At 42.7% G+C, this 20,000-nt stretch overlaps 2 protein-coding genes across 3 annotated transcripts in view; both read right to left on the bottom strand.

The window, feature by feature from the left end:
- The window catches only part of trpm7 (transient receptor potential cation channel, subfamily M, member 7), a 32,442-nt gene extending 20,542 nt beyond the window's left edge, over window positions 1-11,900 (bottom strand). Inside the window, exons 1-6 of the mRNA XM_053623804.1 lie at window positions 11,547-11,900; window positions 3,416-3,495; window positions 1,712-1,750; window positions 1,505-1,584; window positions 1,284-1,387; window positions 897-1,110 (exon numbers count right to left, since the gene is read on the bottom strand). Of these exons, the coding sequence (XP_053479779.1) occupies window positions 897-1,110; window positions 1,284-1,387; window positions 1,505-1,584; window positions 1,712-1,750; window positions 3,416-3,495; window positions 11,547-11,549 (520 nt within the window). The 5' untranslated portion in view covers window positions 11,550-11,900. The remainder of the gene's footprint in view (window positions 1-896; window positions 1,111-1,283; window positions 1,388-1,504; window positions 1,585-1,711; window positions 1,751-3,415; window positions 3,496-11,546) is intronic.
- Window positions 11,901-14,365: 2,465 nt separating this feature from the next.
- zgc:123258 (uncharacterized protein LOC641502 homolog) overlaps window positions 14,366-20,000 on the bottom strand; it is a 14,303-nt gene continuing 8,668 nt past the window's right edge. The window contains exons 14-17 of one of the 2 annotated variants that reach the window (XM_053623800.1): window positions 19,219-19,299; window positions 18,926-19,086; window positions 18,433-18,466; window positions 14,366-16,411 (exon numbers count right to left, since the gene is read on the bottom strand). In XM_053623800.1, coding sequence (XP_053479775.1) covers window positions 16,371-16,411; window positions 18,433-18,466; window positions 18,926-19,086; window positions 19,219-19,299 — 317 coding nt within the window. In that variant the 3' untranslated portion in view covers window positions 14,366-16,370. The remainder of the gene's footprint in view (window positions 16,412-18,432; window positions 18,467-18,925; window positions 19,087-19,218; window positions 19,300-20,000) is intronic. The other variant, XM_053623801.1, reaches the window with a different exon arrangement.

The raw sequence follows: 20,000 nt of genomic DNA, 5'->3' as shown, positions 1-20,000 counted from the left end.
AATCCCCACTGAAAGTACTGGAACATCGAGGCCAGTTCATTTATTCAGGAGGTGAGGTGCTGATCAGTTGGGTGAAGGTCTGGTGATGTACTTGTCCAGTCTAAAACCTTCCACTTTCCCCCTGATGAAGTCCTGTGTTGAGGTGGAAGTGTGTTTTGGATCATTGTCTTGCTGCATGATGAAGTTCCTCCTGATTAATGTTCCTGTAGACTTCTGAATTCATTCTGCTGCTCCATCATGAGTTCATCATCAATAAAGATCAGTGAGAATGTTCCAGAAGCAGCCATGCAAGCCCAAGCCATGACACTACCTCCACCATGTTTCACAGATCAGCTTGTATGTTCTGGATCATGAGCAGATCCTTTCCTTCTCCACACTTTGGCGTTTCCATCACTTTGGTAGAGGTTCATCTTGGTTCCAGAACTTCTGTGGATCATCTCTGTGTTTCTTTGTGAATTCCAGTCTGGATTTCTGACTCTTACTGCTGATGAGAGGTTTTCATCTTGTGGTACAGTCTCTATATTTCTGCTCTCGAAGTCTTCTCTGAATGGTGGATCGTGATACCTTCCCGTGATACTTTCTCTCTTTTCACAGCTTCAAAATGTCTTGCTTTTCTCCTAGAGACAGCTCTCTGAGCTTCATGTTGGTTTATCCTTTTTAACAACAAATGCAGTCTTCACAGGTGAAAGCCAGGACTCAAACCAAGAGTAGATGTTCAGAGATATTAATTCTTTAAACAATCGATCTAACAGGACACACCTGGGCAGCAAGAAACGGTCACGTGTGTGGGTTCAAACAAAAGGTGCCATGTTCCAAGTTTCTGTCTATCTCTCTTTGGTGTGTGTGTGTGTGTGTGTGTGTGTGTGTGTGTGTGAGAGAAAGAGTGCGAGTCGTGCCTGTATTGACCCCCCCGGTGAGGATCCAGGCCCCCGTGGTGACGGCTGCTTTGATGAGCCCTTTCCCCACCACCTGTTTGATGCGAGGATGCAGGTCGAAGTTCTGAATCCCTCCATGTACAGAGATGAGGATCTTTGGGAGCTCCATCTGCCACTCCTTCAACATCAACCTGAGGATCGCCTCGGGCCGAGAGTCGTAGGAGAGACGCACATACTGTACACACACACACACACACACACACTACTGTAAACAACTTGCATCAATAGGAACACAACCTACCTTTACCTCTAAGATTCACACATTCAGTTTGCTTCACATAGCTAGTGAGTTTTGTGTGTGTGTGTGTGTGTGTGTGTGTGTGTGTGTGTGTGCGTGTGTGTGTGTACCTTGGCTCTGCAGGAGTGTGATCCTCCCTGGAAGTTGATGATGCCATAGGCATCAGTGGGACTTTGCTCCGTGTGCTTCTCCACACTCCATTCCTCCAGGTCTGCTCCCAACCTCGCCCCCAACCCCGCCCCCAACCCCGCCCCTGCCCCCAACCCCACCCCCAACCCTGCCCCTGTCCCCAACCCCACCCCCAACCCCACCCCTGACCCCGCCCCCTCACCCAGCTTCACATCCGAGTATTTTGTCGCCAGACTCGCTGTGAATCCAGCGTGTTGCCGGACCAGCCGGCCACAGCAGCACCTACACACACACACACACACACAGGAAGAAAGAGAGCAACTTTCAATACCTTTTCTATTACTCTGGCTGGAATTAGTGAAGACACACACACACACACACACACACACACACACACACACACAGTCACCTGACGAGCTGCTGGCAGATCTGACATCCTGGAAGGCATCTGCAGAGAACCAGAGATCAGATCAGACACACTTGACACTCAGACAGTCCTAATGCATTAAAAGTTAAATAAAAATGAATTCTAACAGCAGCGCTGCATACCGCATACGTTCGTATATATACACACTTCTATTTGGTAAGAATATACGCTGATCTAGTAAAGCCTGTGTGTGACTGTATCTGCACAGATAAACCCTGAATAGGATGGAAGTTCTGTGGTGAGGGTTTGTCCACATTCGGGCCTCTGAGGAAACCATTACCGTTACACAACAAACAGGAAACGGTTTCCACCATTCAAACAGTAACTCAGGGCAGAGCCGGGGTAAATGACGGAAAAAGTACACCACCACCCCCCTCCACCCACCGATCACCGAGTGATAAACTTAATGACCAATCGGCTTCGGAAACACAGCAGTTAAAATACAAACCTGTGTGTGTGCACAAGAGAAGAATGCAGTCAGGCACCAGAAATGCACCATATGCAGTGCATCCACCAATCAGGATACACATTTCAAACAGAGATGATTCTTTATCCTATTAGGATACAGCAGGAGTTCCCAAACCAGGCAAGTAAACATCACTGCAGAATCAAAAGTCCACGACCTGATCCGGCTCCTCCTACTTGGGCGGAGTCAAACCGAAAGTCCAGGACCTGATCCGGCTCCTCCTACTTGGGCGGAGTCAAACCACAAGTCCAGGGGATGGAGACAACTCGTTGTGTTTCAGGCTGGAACAGTACAGGATGCCAGAGTACAGGAGGAGATGGATCAAACACAGCTCCGCCCCCCAGAGTTTTTGTTCCGAATCACAAACTATGGGTTGCTTAATTTACAAACGGGGCTCCACTTCTGATTCACTCTTTACGAATTACGAATATGCAGACAGACAGATTTTGCGTGCCACCATTTTGGAACGTTCTTGAGAGTCGTATTTAAAGAAGTCTCCTGGCATGTTACACTAGCGTAGGAGTTCAGCAATAAAACAAACGGATACATTGCTCCGCCCATCTACCACCACTAGGTCCTCAATAACACCTAGTAACTGTGACTCTGTGGAACAAGAGAAGTGGAGAAAAAGACGAAGCTACGCCAAAGCAATGTGGATTTACACGTGTGATTAAAGTTACACATACAGTCCTAGATTATACATCTAAATAAATAAATAAATAAATAAATAAAAATCACTGGATATTCACTCTCCATGTGAGCCAATCAGCACACAGAATTCAGACTGAGGTGTGCGTGAGCCAATCAGCACACAGAATTCAGACTGAGGTGGGTGTGGGCCAATCAGCACACAGAATTCAGACTGAGGTGGGTGTGGGCCAATCAGCACACAGAATTCAGACTGAGGTGTGTGTGGGCCAATCAGCACACAGAATTCGGACTGAGGTGTGTGTGGGCCAATCAGCACACAGAATTCAGACTGAGGTGTGTGTGGGCCAATCAGCACACAGAATTCAGACTGAGGTGTGTGTGGGCCAATCAGCACACAGAATTCAGACTGAGGTGTGTGTGGGCCAATCAGCACACAGAATTCAGTCTGAGGCGATTAGGGAACATTCCTGTTCATGTGCGAACCTGAGCGCAGGAATGCTGGTGTGTAAATCTGAAAATCCACCACCAACCCCCTCTGTCTGTGTGTGTGTGTGCGTGTGTGTGTGTACCTGTGTGGGTCCTTGGACACTGGCAGTATGTAGACACATTCCCTCTTGGTGAAAGTGCTCTCTATCCAGGATTTCTGGGACTGCAGGGGGACAAAATAAATAAAATAAATTCTCCATTGCTGACTGAAGCCCATCTTTCCATGTGCACAAAGTATTGGCACCCCTCGGCCTCATTCGCTGACGGACAGGACGCTCTGAGCACACAGGACAGTGGTTTATTCTCAGTACAGCAGTGAAATGAAAAAAGAAAGAAAGAAAAATAATAAGGAAAGAAAGAAGCAAAGGAAATAGAAATATTTAATCTAGAGATCCAGATCCTTTCTGCCTCTGGATGGAGCTCAAATCTTCTCTAATTCCAGACTGCTGGGACTACGGCTGCTCCTAAGGCCATACAGACTTCATATAAATCCATAATGAACTTTTTCACACTATCTGTTGTTACCCAGATGAGGATGGGTTCCCTTCTGAGTCGGGTTCCTCTCAAGGTTTCTTCCTCTTAAAACATCTTAGGGAGTTTTTCCTTGCCACCGTCGCCACTCAGTGGCTTGCTCAGTTGGGATAAATTCGCACCTTTAATATCTGTATACCATGTTGATATTTCTGTAAAGCTGCTTTGAGACAATGTCTATTGTAAAAAGCGCTATACAAATAAAATTGAATTGAATAGAAATAGTTAAAGTAATTACACAAGAGAAGGAATAAAAAGAAAGAAAACGGTGTAAATGAAAGGAAAGAAGGAAAGAAGAGCAAAAGCATATAAGAACGAAGTTTTAAAAAGAAAGGTATGAAAAGGTAACGGAAATGACACAAGAAAGGAAGAATAAATGAAGGAAAGAACGAGGGGAAATAAAGAATAAAAAATAAAAAAGACAACAAAAGGAAAGAAAAAAGGAAAGAGACATGAAAAAAGAATTAAAAGAAAGAAAATAAGGAAGAAACGAATGAAAATGACTTAAGAGAGAAAGGTACGCGTGGGCCAATCAGAGCACAGATTTGGTCCCACGGTGTGACATCACAGGTTCGGGTCGGTCCGGGTCTGTTCGGATCAGCTGTGTATCACGGTACTGAGTGAATATCATATCACACACACTGCTGAAGGTGATCAGGGGCGGGGGCACATTCGGATTAGCCCCGGCTCCACGGGACGCGTGTGTGAGAGTGTGTGCGAGTGTGTGTGAGAGTGTGTGTGTGTGTGTGTGTGTGTGTGTGTGGTGTCGAACTCCAGTCAGAGACGGATTTACACACTGAAGAATTTTAATTAAATTTCAGCGGCGCCCCAAACTACAGTGTGTGTCAAAGTTAAAATAAATAAAACCCTGAGTATAAGGCATTACACACACACACACACACACACACACACACACACACACACACACACACACACAGAGAGAACAAAACACAAATGGAAAAAGAAAGAAAGAAGGAAGAAAGAGGGCAAAGGAAGACTGAACAAAGGAAAATGAAATAATAAAGAAAGAATAAAAGCACAGAAAGAAATGATGAGAAAAAAGAAAAAGTAAAAAGAATGAAACATACATTAGAAAGAATCAAAATAAAAAAGGATGGAAAGAAGAAAAAGAATGAATGATGAAAAGAGAGATGGAATAAGAGAGGACAGAAGGAAATTAACACAAAGAGAAGAAAAAGAAAAATGAAAAGGTTTTAAAAATCCAATAAATAAAAACAGTGACTAATAATAGAAGCGTATCTATATCATTTCCCTCATTATCTATGAATATACATGAATATGCTAATTAGGACACGCCCCATGTCCTCCCACCTTCGCTAACAGTCTAATACCAGTAACATTAGCGAGCCTGTTAGCCAGTACGCTAGCTCACATTAGCAGGATCTGAGTCTCATTCACATCCAACGTTACCATGACAACCACTAACGTCCTGCAGCTAATAGAACACTCCAGGTGATAATATACTTCCATCTATGAAGCCAGTTTAGTGACATCACAACCTGTCACACACAGCCCCGCCCACAAATCAGTCTCTACACACAATATATAACACTGGTCAGTTTCTGAGTGAAACACACGGCTGTACCTCATTCACATCATCCTCATCTTCATCTCTCTGCTGCAGCACCTTGTAGAGGAACATGATCTCTCTCTCTCTCTCTCACACACACTCACACACAGAGAGATAAGAGCACTACACTGGTCCTTCTGTGTATGGAGAGCTCTGCTGAAACGTCCTCCTGAGAGTGCGAGTCTCACTGTTTAAGGCCAAATGATCTCTCTGTCTCTCTCTCACTCTCTCTCTTGCTCTCCCTCTCCCTCACTTCCTGTCTTTCTCTCTTTCTTTCCCCCATGTAGTTAATGAGTAAGAGGACAGGAAGACAAATCCTGGCTCAGGACGCAGAGAAAGTGAGAGAGAAATCCATCACTGGGTTTCTATGAACACAGACATGAATGCAGTCTCCCCACACACACACACACACACATATACACACACACACACACACACACACACACACACACACACACACACACACACACACTTTCTTTTCCAGCAGTTCCAAAATCATCAGGACGCAAAGTTCAGGTCTCTCACTCTGACTCACCACATAAAACTCTGTGTGAGCAGCCAATGCTAGTCACGGTAGACATCCTGCTAGCTAGCTCCAGCTAGTTTCTGTTTCAGATTTCCAATTGCCTAGCAACAGAGTTTTTCCATGCTAGCCATTTAAATAGTAAAACCAAGTGTTTGCCTTCCAACATCAAAATGATAAAGTCCACGTATTAACTCCACCTACAAACACCCTGAGAGAGAAAAGTGGGTGTGGCTTTGAGTCCTGAAATGAAATGTGTTCAAGTAGAACGAAGGAAGTCGTTCTTATTCAGGCCCTCATTCAGAACCCGACCCCCAGCCCGTCCGATAGAACCCGACCCCTATTCCGTCCGTTAGAACCCGACTCCCAGCCCGCCCAATAGAACCCGACCCCTATTCCGTCCGTTAGAACCCAACCCCCAGCCCGTCCGATAGAACCCGACCCCTATTCCGTCCGTTAGAACCCGACCCCTATTCCGTCCGTTAGAACCCGACCCCCAGCCCGTCCGATAGAACCCGACTCCCAGCCCGCCCAATAGAACCCGACCCCTATTCCGTCCGTTAGAACCCGACCCCCAGCCCGTCCGATAGAACCCGACTCCCAGCCCGCCCAATAGAACCCGACCCCTATTCCGTCCGTTAGAACCCGACCCCCAGCCCGTCCGATAGAACCCGACCCCCAGCCCGTCCGTTAGAACCCGACCCCCAGCCCGTCCGATAGAACCCGACCCCCAGCCCGCCCGATACAACCCGACCCCCAGCCTATCCGTTAGAACCCGACCCCCAGCCCGTCCGATAGAACCCGACCCCCAGCCCCTCCTTTGGACCTTGGGCCCTAAACCTTCCTGGGTGTGTGTTCCTTCAGAACTCATCCCTTAGGCCCCTACTTCAGGACTTGCCTCTTCAGCTCCTTCTTCAGAAGGCAACCCTCCACCAACACTTGCTCCAGAACTCATCTTCTGCCCTTAGCTCTTGTGGAGAACATAATAAACATGCAGTATACACGTGAACAACCCCAGTCCCTCGTAGTGCCCTACATCGTCTCCACAAACACACACCTCTCCGACAGACAGATAATTACACTAACGTTACACTGTGCTGGTCAAAGTCCGGCGGTTTTTGCGAAACCGACACTCGTTAAAACATCACCGTTAGTTTCCTATGAAGCATTAAAACATCTTTAACGTGTAACAAGTGAAGCAGATTCCCACCTTCACACGCTGTAATATATCACTCATCTACAGTCTAAAGGTTTGAATGTGGGTATTTATACACACACACACACACACACACACACACACACACACCCCGTCACGATGTTCAGATAATAAAAGAGTTCCCTACGGTAGCTAGGCAGCATGTTTGGGCAGCACTTGCTCCCTAGTGCCTACTCCAGAACTCACTTTTCTGGCCACAAGCTTCAGAATCACTAAAGCTGCAATCTGATTGGCTGGAAGACAAAGTTTTGAACAAGGTGACAAACTGTTCGCAGCAGGACTCGTAACAAGAAAGTAACCGGAGTGACGACATCAAAAAGCTAGGTCAGAGGCGAGATAACGTGATTGGTCGATTGCGATGTCAGCCACTTTATGAGAAAGTGGGCGTGGCTTAGACACATTTAGTGAGCAGTGTACCAGAAGTCTGTCCTGAGAGACTAATGTGTCAGTAATGAATTATACAATCCTGTCAGTTCGTACCAGTAGGCTCCCTAGGTAGGGAACATTCACAAGGCAGCGTTCTCCCTGAGCATGTCCTGCAGCGTGAAGATTAGCTGAGGCATGTGACACTGTGGAGAAAACGTCTATCCCCAGGTCTCTCACTCACACACACACACACACACACACATATATACACACACTCTTACTCAGCAGTGTGTAAAGCCCGTAATCAGACAGGATTATATTTATGTTTATGTTTACGGCAACGCCCACGTTAATGCCATACTGCAGGCTTACAGTCAGCTGTGATGTCATAAGATTGATGATGTCACTCCAAGTGTGTGTGTGTGTGTGTGTGTGTGTGTGTGTGTGTGTGTGTGTGTATTTATAATGAAAGAGACCGAAATAGCGCTATCTAACATTTCTACACTCCATTTTCTACACCACATACATTCATCCGGATCGATTTCTCCAGAGCGAGCGAGGAGTATTTTTGTACTTTCTGAGAATAAAATTCAAAATGGCTTCATATCCAGCGCATGTGCTCACTACACGGGAGCCACAGACCAGAGACAGAAGAAAAACATGATGCTAATCAGTGTCTCGTGTCTAATACCACACCAGACATGTAGCCTCAACTTTTTTTCTTTGCAATTCTTCCAAAAAAACAAAACAAGCAGTGCTGCTATTTCTGCTTTCCTCCACAATAACTCATCTGGAGCAATAACTCATTAACGCTTGATTTATTTATTTTTGCATTTCTAAAAAAAACTAAATACTTTCACTTTTTAAAAGGGTTTAAATAAATATAATCGTTAATTAACGGATTGTTAAGAAATAATCTTTTAAAGCATTAACCTGCTGTTTATTCAGCATCATTTTGAGCTTTAATCACTTCAAAGGAAAAATCCACACAAAAAGGTCAACAAAAACTTTAGCAGATTATAAAACTTCAGCTAGACTCACCAACATGACCATACATCATTAAACTAAGATCAGACCATTTCTCTGTAGTGCTGTTTTTATCGTTGTTATTTTTCTTATTAAGGTTCAACTCGGGGCGAGCGATGAGAAAAACCTCACACCGCGATTTCTGCGAAACGCGACATACAGGTTTACTCAGAAAATGGCAGAAATACAGTTTTAAACAGCTAATAAATAATTATTAATAAAGTCAATTATGATAAATGTATTTGTTTTAAATCTAAAAAATGATTTCTATAAATAAAGACACTAGATTTCCAATTTTAAATATTTAAAATACAACACTAACACCAGCTCCTTCAAATCAGTTTTCTAATTAGGTTTAAAAAATTATTATTATTACATTTTTTAAAATCAGAATATCCCCACTCCGTCAGAAGCCATAGGATAAAGCATTTAAAATTTTTTGGAACATTTATTTTAAACACACAATCGCCCAACACTAATGTAGGAACTATACATCTATAACATTTACGCGGAGATAATAAACTCGACGTTGTGTTTACAGATCTAAAACCTTCCTGATGGAAAACATCCAGCAGCTGAGACAGAGGTGATGATGCTTGGTATTAACACGGGGTTACACTGCTTCAGGAGATCAGGGAGATGCAGCGGGGCTTTAATCTTCCCCTCGGTGTAGAGTGAAGAACTCGGGTGTAACGAGCTCTGACTGAGATCCTGCTCTCCCAGAGCTTCATTCACAACACGCCGAAGATGATATACGATTACAACCTGATTAACTGCAACCTCACACCTCCACCACAACAACAACAACGTGCCAGTCATAAAAAAAACAAAACAAACACCTGTGTGTGTTTATAACGCGTCACGTGAACCTGTCGTACACTCTGAAACTCACAGCGCCAGATAAGAGAGAAACAACGCAGTGGATTTATACCCCGTGTTTCTGACGGTTAAGACTACGGAGGCAGTCGAGTCGCGACAGTGACGCGGAAACGTGAAACAAACACAAACAAAAACAACAGACCGGGGTTCAAACACAAAACTCTCCCTCACGTCATCATTATCTCTGATTAGAGTGTAGTAAGCGGCTAACTAGCGCACAGGTATGTTTTTTAAATGATTACAAACTGACTGATGAATATGAAGATAAAATACTGATATTGTGATAAATTGTGAAAGTACACTTTTCTTTTTTAAATTTTTTTTTTTACATAATTGTAAATACAAATAAATGAGGATCTTTTTCAATAATTATAAACTGACCGATGAATATAATGATGATCAATACCGTGAAACACTGTGTCACAACACACTTTTCTTACATATCATGAATTTTTTTTTAAATTTTACTAAAAAGGTGTTTTGCTTGTTTATTTTTTAGAATTATAATCTGATTTGAAAACGTTTAAAAAGGAAAAAAATTCTACTTTTCAGTCCTACATATTTAAGTTTTTATCAACGAATCTTAAAAATAATTATATTATATATTTATTTTAAAAAAAACAAAAAAAACAACAAGGCTTAATTTACTTTGTAGACGTTTAATAAATTCTCCAAAAAAATGTGTAAACGCAGTACTCTGTAATGCATCCTGTATGTTATGTAAGTATATAAAATGCAATATAACATCAATATCATTATAATGTCATAACTGTACAATGTAAACATTTATAAACAACTGAATAAAAAGTTTTTAGATTTAAATGACGACAAAATGATGTCTGGAAGCATCTTTAAAATCTCTCCATCTTTCCTGTGTAGTTTTTCCCCCCCTTTTTCAACTCTTTTCAGGTGTAAATACGTACGTTTCAGTGCTCAGATGAATTCCTAACACTTTAACATCTGTCATTTGAAAAGAAAGAAACGTAATGGAGTTTTCTGGACATTAGAGAAGTCAGAAGAGACGTGCTGTTAAAGATGCTGTTTGAGAACATTCCTGTACGTCACGTTTCATAAACACACCTGTGAGGATCGAGAGATAAAATAGATAAAGTTTATGATATATTTCAGTCACATCGCCGACCTTTACTCATAATCCTCATCTACAGAGAACTGTGTATTAAACCCGTCTGGAGAGCGAGGACTGTAGTGACCGACACACACCTGAGACATCACCGTCTACAGGACCCAACTTTAGCTTAGCACAACATCTCTGACAGGAAAGTGGTGTTTACCCAAACACACAAAACAGCTGTGAGGAGAAACAGACACACACACACACACACACACACACACACACACACTAACTCAACCCATCATGAGCTTAAAGCTGAGAACCTGAATCCTGACAGGACATGTTCTCAGAGAGAGAGAGAGAGAGAGAGAGAGAAGAGAGAGAGAGGGCGCGAGAGAGAGAGAGACGGAGAGAGAGAGAGAGAGAGAGAGAGAGAGGAGAAGAAGAGAGAGAGAGAGAGGAGAAGAAGAGAGAGAGGTGGGGCGAGGGGTTGGAATCATCCTGCTGCTAACACCGCTAGCTTTAGCTTTAATCACTTTAGCTTCAGGCTAACTGACATCTGTGACTGACATTCAGCTGCGTTTCAGAAGCGCAAGCCGACAGTGAGAGAGCGAGAGAGAGAGAGAGAGAGAGAGAGAGAGAGAGAGAGAGATCCACATAGGCGCGCGAGACGAATGTTTTTCATACTGGCGCGCGACACTGTTCTGACACTCTACATCTAGATAGACAGAGAGAGAGTGTGTGCGCGCGCGCGTGCGTGCGTGCGTGCGTGGTGTTATCTGTCGGTTACCGAAACCGTTTGTGGTAAAATATGAACCGAAGTTGTGTGTGTGTGTGTGTGTGTGTGTGTGTGTGTGTTGTATACGCTGGTAGCATACAGGCGGCTAAAGCTATATTTATTTATATACCCATATGTATGATACGCTATGCTAAGCTAATGTCAGTCCGCGTGAAGCGCTCCGAGACGGGAACAGGGAAGAGAAAACAAACCCCGGAGCCCCGGGACGTACCATTCTCTTCACCGTGCGGACTGAAGCGGAGGTGTTGCGCGGCTTTTAGCCATCTATCGGCGGCGCTGCGGGTGAGCGCGCTGAGGGAAGCCCGGTGGGAGCAGCGTTTCTCCGGTGTCTCCGCTCCAGCAGCAGCAGCGGAAGGTGGATCTCTCATAATGCTGCGACTCCCCGACTGACGCGCTTTCGCCTGCGTGACGACGCAGCTGAGTCAGCGCCCCCCCCCCGGTCACGTGGTCTGGATCACATGACAGAACGAGGCGGGACGTGACCACGGTGGCGGGGGATGAGTGGGCGGGGCGTCGACACAATTGCCCCGCCCTCTTTTCCTTTTCCATTACAGACCACAGTACGGTGTCAGAGCACTGTTTATTAATTTAAACTAAATTAAATTATAAACTGTTCCATGATAGTATTTGGAAAATGTTACATTGAAATATTTTAGAAATGCATTAACATATTTACAAACAGAGAATTTATGTATATACACAGCTTAAAGAATCAGAAATATTGTAGTAATTATTTATGGATCTTCTTTTTGAATGTAAAGTCTATATATCTATTAACTATACTATAAAAATACCATAAAGAACTATACAATTAAATACTATAAATTAATGACTATAAGGAACTATACTGCAGAAAATATTTTTTTTAAAAAGTAAAAAATAGGGTTTACTATAAAGAATTATACTATAAAAATTACTTTATAGTATTGACTATAAAGATCTATACTATTAAAATTACTATACAGTAGTTTTTTCTTGATTATATTTGAAAAGATTGTTGCCCTGAAATAGTTTATTAATATATTTATGAACATAAAATTTCTGTATATTTTTGACAATACAAGTCTATCAAACATTTTCATAAATATTTTATTCATTAATTTGTAGATTTAAAAAAATATATACACACACACAATAGGAGAATATCGTGGCTTATTTTAAATATGCACATGATTTAAAATATAAATGTTAAATTAATAATTCATAAGAAATATATTAGAATTTATTAAAAATCATTTTGGAAATTATAGATATAAAAATTTAATCCCATGCCATAATGTATCGATAAACAATCATTTTTAAAAGTAAACATGAATTTGTGATTTTTAATAAGCTGGGATTTTAAAATCGTTTATTAAACATATTTTAATCATTTTAAATAAGTAGATATTTATAAATATTAAACAAATATCTATGTTCAAGGTTTATTAATTATGAAGTTATAAGCAATTAACTACGATCTTTTGAAATTATTTAAACTTAAATGCAACACCACATCGTGTCGTTAAACAATATTTAATAACACAAAATAATGTGATATTTAATAAACTGGAATTTTAAAATGATTTATAAAAACATATTGTAATCATAGAACACTGTATTGTTTATCCTGATCCGTTTCCTTCGGGTTCTCCAGTTTCCTTCCAAAAGTCATTTGGTTTCGATTTTGTAGCAGTACATAATGAATAAAATCTGAACCACCACTTAGACAGTGCTGCAGCGCCCCCTGCTGGTCGAGTCTACTGTAACGCAAAATCCATTTCACTGCCATGAAGAGGGATAAGAAAAAAAACCACCAACCTGAAATACTCCTCAGGTAATGTTTACCCTCGATCCAATTGTCTGGTTTTCAGGTGGGGAAAAAAAAAATGTAAACCCATTTCATTTAATGATTCTGGACTGTGATTGGGTCGTCAGGTGGTGATTAGTTCTCTATAACAGCGGCTCTGACAGTAGCGCAGGTTTATATTAATATTAATGTGCTCATTCTGATACATTATAGTTTCTATAGTAACGGCTCGTTCACAGGGACAGATTCACATAAACAGGTTAAAACTGTGTGTAATCACTGATCTGTAAGGAGAAAAATGTTTATGTAATGTGCAACGAAGGAGTCTCCAGCGTCAGCGCTGTGTAACAGTCAGAGGGAAAGCTGGAACTTTACATTTTCCACATCTTCAGCACAGAGTTTACACTTCTTTATGGTTGAGAGAATAGAGATAGGGAATAAAGAGAGGGAACAGAGAGAGAGAATAGAGAGAGGGAACAGAGAGAGAGAATAGAGAGTATAGAGAGAGAGAATAGAGAGAGTAGAGAGAGAGAATAGAGAGAGTAGAGAGAGGGAATAGAGAGAGAGAATAGAGAGAATAGAGAGAATAGAGAGAGAAAATAGAGAGAGAGAGTAGAGAGAGGGAATAGAGAGAATAGAGAGAGAGAGTAGAGAGAGGGAATAGAGAGAGAGAATAGAGAGAGGGAATAGAGAGAGAGAATAGAGAGAGAGAATAGAGAGAGTAAAGAGAGAGAGTAGAGAGAGGGAATAGAGAGAGGGAATAAAGAGAGAGAACAGAGAGAGAGAATAGAGAGAGAATAGAGAGAGAATAGAGAGAGGGAATAAAGAGAGAGAGAGAATAGAGAGAGGGAATAGAGAAAATAGAGAGAGAGAATAGAGAGAGAATAGAGAGAGGGAATAGAGAGCGGGAATAGAGAGAGGGATGGTGAGGGAACGAGTGTTTATAGCTGCTATAACGTAAGTGAGGACAGGAACTCACCTGCTTGATGAACGATTTGTACGATAAAAGTACAATGTTATATTTTAATAAGTAAAAATTGCGATCGTTTGCAAATCGCTGTGTTATAAGGGGAATAAAACACACGGGGGCGTGCTGCTATAGGATGTTACCATGGTAACAGTAACTCTGCTACATCACACCTCCCCAGAGTTGATTATTTTCCTATAACAGCAAGACAGAGCGTTTCATTCCTGATTTCACACACACAGATGAAACAGAGGAAAGACTTCAGCACCTTCAGTCTCAGTCAGCAGTTTTATTTTTTACAACATGTTCAAAAGTTTACACCCCTCTTTACATGCTTCGTCTGAATTTGTGCTTCACGAAGGTGTTTAGTCGTCCAAACCTCCGTTGAACTCTAGAGCGGTGGAGTTAAGAGTCAGTATAAATCAGAAAATAAAACCGCTCAGACAGTAAAAGTAAGAATTCAGACAGTACTGTGCTTTTATGGCATTTATCTGTCAAACAGCCTCATTATATCGCAAATTAAACGTCACAGCAAACGTATTACTGGCATCAGCAGACATTCCGTCTTTAATTTAAGGCATGAAAAGAACACACGAATGAAGACTTGATTGAATACAGAAACACTGAAATCGTTATTTCTTTAAAAAAAAAACCCACAGGCCCGGGTTTACACCTCGCATCAACACGTGATCGTGCGGTGGTTACACATGGAGACGCTAGCACCTCGCGGTGCTGTGTGCTCACCGGTGGGACAGGTGGCGCGGGAAATCAGACTAATAACCTCATGATGTCACAGATACGCTGGGTTCAGAAACTCCTGCTCAGAAAATCATATCCTGCACACTTTCTGTGTTATTACTGTTTCAACACCTGCTGTGTTCAATTATCCAGTAGATGTGTTCGAAATGAAAAACAATTTCACACAAGTCAAATAAACGTAATAAATTACTGTCCGATCAGTCTGTGGGAGGACGCGTCGAGTCCGATTCTTACATCGGTCAAACGTTTTGATGATTTTAATTAATGTCACCTGAACTTCATGTTATTGTTTGTTTATTTTGAGAGTATTTCAGTAGAATTTTAGCACACCAACAAACTGCATTTTAGGATAATCGTAGGGGGAAAAAGTCGAAACAACACGTCTGCGTTATCTGTGGTGGTGTTTAACACACAGCATGTGTTAGACGCACTAACACGCCGATTGTGTTGAAAGCACCACAGAATGTAACTAGACACGCAGGTGTGTTAAAACTGAACACCCTGTCAGAATCAGACGGGTTTACAGGGAAATACGTGGAAATACTCGCGTCTTATTGGCTGACGGTCTCTCAAGTCTACCAAACGCTAGCTCAGTCAGTGTGAGGGGAAATGGATATACGCCGATTTATTTATTTATTTATTTATTTATTTAAAGCAGTAAAGGTGTTGAGACTGAAACAGAATCATCCTCTGATGTTGAGCAGGAGACCAAGGCGTGTAAACGTCTATATGAGTTCCAGTTCACGTGAACATGACGTGAGCAGAGCAGAAGGAAAGATAATGAACTCTACATGACTCTGTAGCAGATAAACCCATACAGTGATAGCTTAGCCGTGTCCCCCCTCGGCTAGCGACACCAGACTAGCCTAGTTAGAAAAGTTTGATATTTTATCGCTCTGTTTGTTCTACACACACTGACACACCCGAGGAAGGTTTTATTATAAATCAGACTGATGCTGACGCTAAAATTACTGAAAGAACCGAGTTCCACTGTGTAGTGTATTTTGTAGGTTTGATGGTTATGTAATGTGTAATGTGTAATGTGAAGGTAAGGTAATGAGTAATCTGATTCATTTCTACATGCAGTAATGAGTAATGTCATCAGATTACAGTTTTAAAGCACTAATTACTCATCTGTAATCGATTACTTTTTCTGAGTGAAAATATTTTTCTTACTAATTTTCCAACGCATTTTGAGGGAAATGTTGATGTTTTGGATGTTTCAGGTTCGTTTCCACGGTCACCGTGTCTTTACACTGTCTGTAAAACAATTTGATCACGTGTCGACGTGCGTTGTGGGCGGAGCCTGAGGCAGTGATTAAGGCCTTTTTGAAAATAGATATTAAAGTTGTTTATTAAAGAGAGAGCGATAAGACTGTATTGGTCCTGATAAAGCCAATCACAGGGCTTAAAGTGCTCAGCACACACACACACGCTCGCACGCACACGCACACACACACACACACACACACACACACACACACACTCACGCACTCACACACGCGTCTAAATCCAGCCGATCAGCACTTCCTCACTGCGCTGGAATATTCAGCATCTCCATCTGAGAGAGATAGAGAGAGAGAGAGAGAGAGAGAGAGAATAATTAGTAATGAGTAATGAAATGAAAATCTTTACAGTGTTCTTACTAGAACGTGGTCCGTTTTTAAGGCTCCGTCCCGAATATCAGAACACGAGATCTGGTTTTATTCTAATAAGAACACTTTCTCTGACGTTTGAGACACGCCCTTGTTCTCCGATCACATATCAAGGCTGTGTTTCATTCCTGTTTCTGGTGCACCCTTGTTGATTAGGGCACTTTGAGGTGAAGACAGGAATAAAACACTTACACACCTCTAACATTTATTTACACTCGGACACAGAGACACACACAGTAGTGTTAGCGTTAGCGTCTCAAGCCACAATGGGTGAGATGAAAATGTGTGTGTGTGTGTGTGTGTACGCGCATGATGCATGTTAGATCTGAAACACACATCATGTTGCCACAGCGCACCCTAGAGCCCAGTGATCTGCTGCAGGGAGGGAAGAGGGACAGTTCCTGCTGCTGTAATGACTGACACACACACACACACACACACACACACACACACACACTCACGAGGTGTAATTCAACGGTACTAACTGTATCCATATTCAGACTCAAACCTGAAGTGGGCGTGGCCTAGTCCTGACCTGAACCCCAGCGCTGTGGGCAGGTGAGACTGTGTGGCAGAACGGTGTGCAGTGTCCGCACGGCTCTGACGGTTCCTCAACCTCAGCTACATCTCTCCACTTCATAATCACTCTCAACTACAGGTGTGTGTGGGAATGTTTTTATAATCACACAGTTCATACCTGCCCCTGATACAGTCTAACCAATTTAATTATCAGATAGACCGTGACCAGACCGTGACTAATGATGAAGGAATGCTGGAAATACGTTACTGTTTACAATAATGTTAGCCTTATCGCTCAGGTTACTGTTTACTAGAGGCCGACCGATTAATCGGCACCGATAACTGATTACTGGAACTATCGGTTATCTTATCCGGGGGCAACTGAGAAGCGTCCGCCTTCATTATACAGCACGAGAGCGGCCTCTAGAGGAGAAGTAAAAACCATCACTGACAAATTTTGTTGTGTAATTTGAAGTATTTTTGATTCATTTTCGATTTGGGGCGTTACGTTTTGGTTCGGATGTACAGCTTTTATTTACTTTATTAATAGTTAATATATGTTCATATTTATTTCATATAAAAACATACACTATATTTGCTGTGTACAGTCAGTACTGTTTATTTTTGTAATAAAGTTCAGCAATATTTTAATTGGAGTGCGCTGTTTTCATTCAGTATCAGTATTTTAAAAACTATCGGTTGATTAATCGGCAACTCAGTACCGCCCGACATATCAGTAGATCTCGTGATGGGTAAATCCACTATCGCTCCACCTCTACTGTTTACGATAATGTCCAGGTTACTGTTCACATTGTTTATGATAGCGCTCATGAACGTGGTCTTTCTTTGTCCCACAAGCTTCATGTCTGATCATATCTGATCTCGCTAGCACCCTCATCAAAGTAACCACTGTTTTTTTTCCTCTTTTTTTGCTATGACCTGCAAGATCCCACTTCAGGTAAACACCTCTAATCTCAAGCAGACGCCTTGTGAAGCTTTGTTCATTCAGAATAACATGGTCTCTTTTAGTTACATCTCTAACACACACACACACACACACACACACACACACACACCTGATCCAGCACACTGACAGATCGCAGGGGCTACAAGTCTCTACATTTGCTTCTAACCTCAAGGAGGTTATGCTTAGCTAATCATAAGGGCGCCAAGACTTTTGAAACCGGCACTGTATGGTGTCTGAAGCGGGGACACGGTGGAGGTTTAATTACTCAGAGCAGCGAGGCTAAAGAAGCAGGAGCAGGGTTAGGAAGCTGATGTGATATGTGAGCAGAACAGCAGCTCATAATGTGAGAGAGAAGCTGAAAAGTCCACACACACACACACACACACACACACACAGAGCATATGGAAGAGCAGCGAGTGGGGCTGAAAGGTAAACGCCCACCTGGTATTAAAGGTTCCCTGGATGAGTCCAACACCTGATGGAGACCAAGTAATGAGAGAGTTTCACACAGTTGGTCTACCACACACACACACACACACACACACACACACACACACACACACACACGAGTGCAGAGAGTATACTCTCTTGCACAGCAGGGTCACGTGATCAGAGTCAGAGTTTCTCCACACACCTGTCTCTGATCACCTGAGCTGTTCTGCAGGTGTGCTGTAACAGGTAACGCACAGATCACGGCTTTTCTTTTTTTTAAGCGGCAACACTGCGACATTTGCAATCTATCATCGTCTGCTCTTCCTCAGAGTTCGGCCATTTTGGTATCCTGTCACTCACTGCCGGATACCGAAATGTCCAATCCTTATATTATATGACTCACTAAGCCTAAGCAAACCAGAAGCAGCGTGTTACTACGTGTAAATAAACATTACACAGTCCAAACGACACACCACTCAGACGTCCAATCAGAGGAGCTCACCTGGTAGGTGGTTCCGGCCCAGAACTGTTTGAACTCTTTGCGCTTCCAGGCGAGCAGGCCGCTGGTGAGCAGAGTGAACGGGACCAAGTACAGCAGAGCTGGCTGACCCATCTTAGACAACAACATCACCACGAAGGTCAACACCAGACCCAGAGTGTACGCTGCGCACACACACACACACACACACACACACACACAAATACAACAATTACAATTATATGTATGCATTGGACAATTAGTGTATTGTAACTTTACACATGTGGGACACGTATGTTGTATTATAGTTTTATTACCAACAGCACAGGAGACGTAGTAGATTCTGTTCGAGCTGCCAGTCCAAACATCAAATCGGTGACAGTACGCCACCAACAGACCTGCAGAGACACAACCAGAACTTACTGCTGTTGGAACAAAGACGCATGACTGATGTAACAGGAGGTATACGGGTGATGTAACAGGAGGTATACGGGTGATGTAACAGGAGGTATACGGGAGATGTAACAGGAGGTATACGGGAGATGTAACAGGAGGTATACGGGTGATGTAACAGGAGGTATACGGGAGATGTAACAGGAGGTATACGGGAGATGTAACAGGAGGTATACGGGTGATGTAACAGGAGGTATACGGGAGATGTAACAGGAGGTATACGGGAGATGTAACAGGAGGTATACGGGAGATGTAACAGGAGGTATACGGGAGATGTAACAGGAGGTATACGGGTGATGTAACAGGAGGTATACGGGAGATGTAACAGGAGGTATACGGGTGATGTAACAGGAGGTATACGGGTGATGTAACAGGAGGTATACGGGAGATGTAACAGGAGGTATACGGGTGATGTAACAGGAGGTATACGGGTGATGTAACAGGAGGTATACGGGAGATGTAACAGGAGGTATACGGGAGATGTAACAGGAGGTATACGGGAGATGTAACAGGAGGTATACGGGTGATGTAACAGGAGGTATACGGGAGATGTAACAGGAGGTATACGGGTGATGTAACAGGAGGTATACGGGTGATGTAACAGGAGGTATACGGGAGATGTAACAGGAGGTATACGGGTGATGTA

Source organism: Ictalurus furcatus, chromosome 4 (genome assembly GCF_023375685.1).
Source record: "Ictalurus furcatus strain D&B chromosome 4, Billie_1.0, whole genome shotgun sequence".
NCBI lineage: Eukaryota > Metazoa > Chordata > Actinopteri > Siluriformes > Ictaluridae > Ictalurus > Ictalurus furcatus.
Note: the sequence above shows the minus strand (reverse complement) of the source record. Positions and strands in the feature narration are given on the sequence as shown.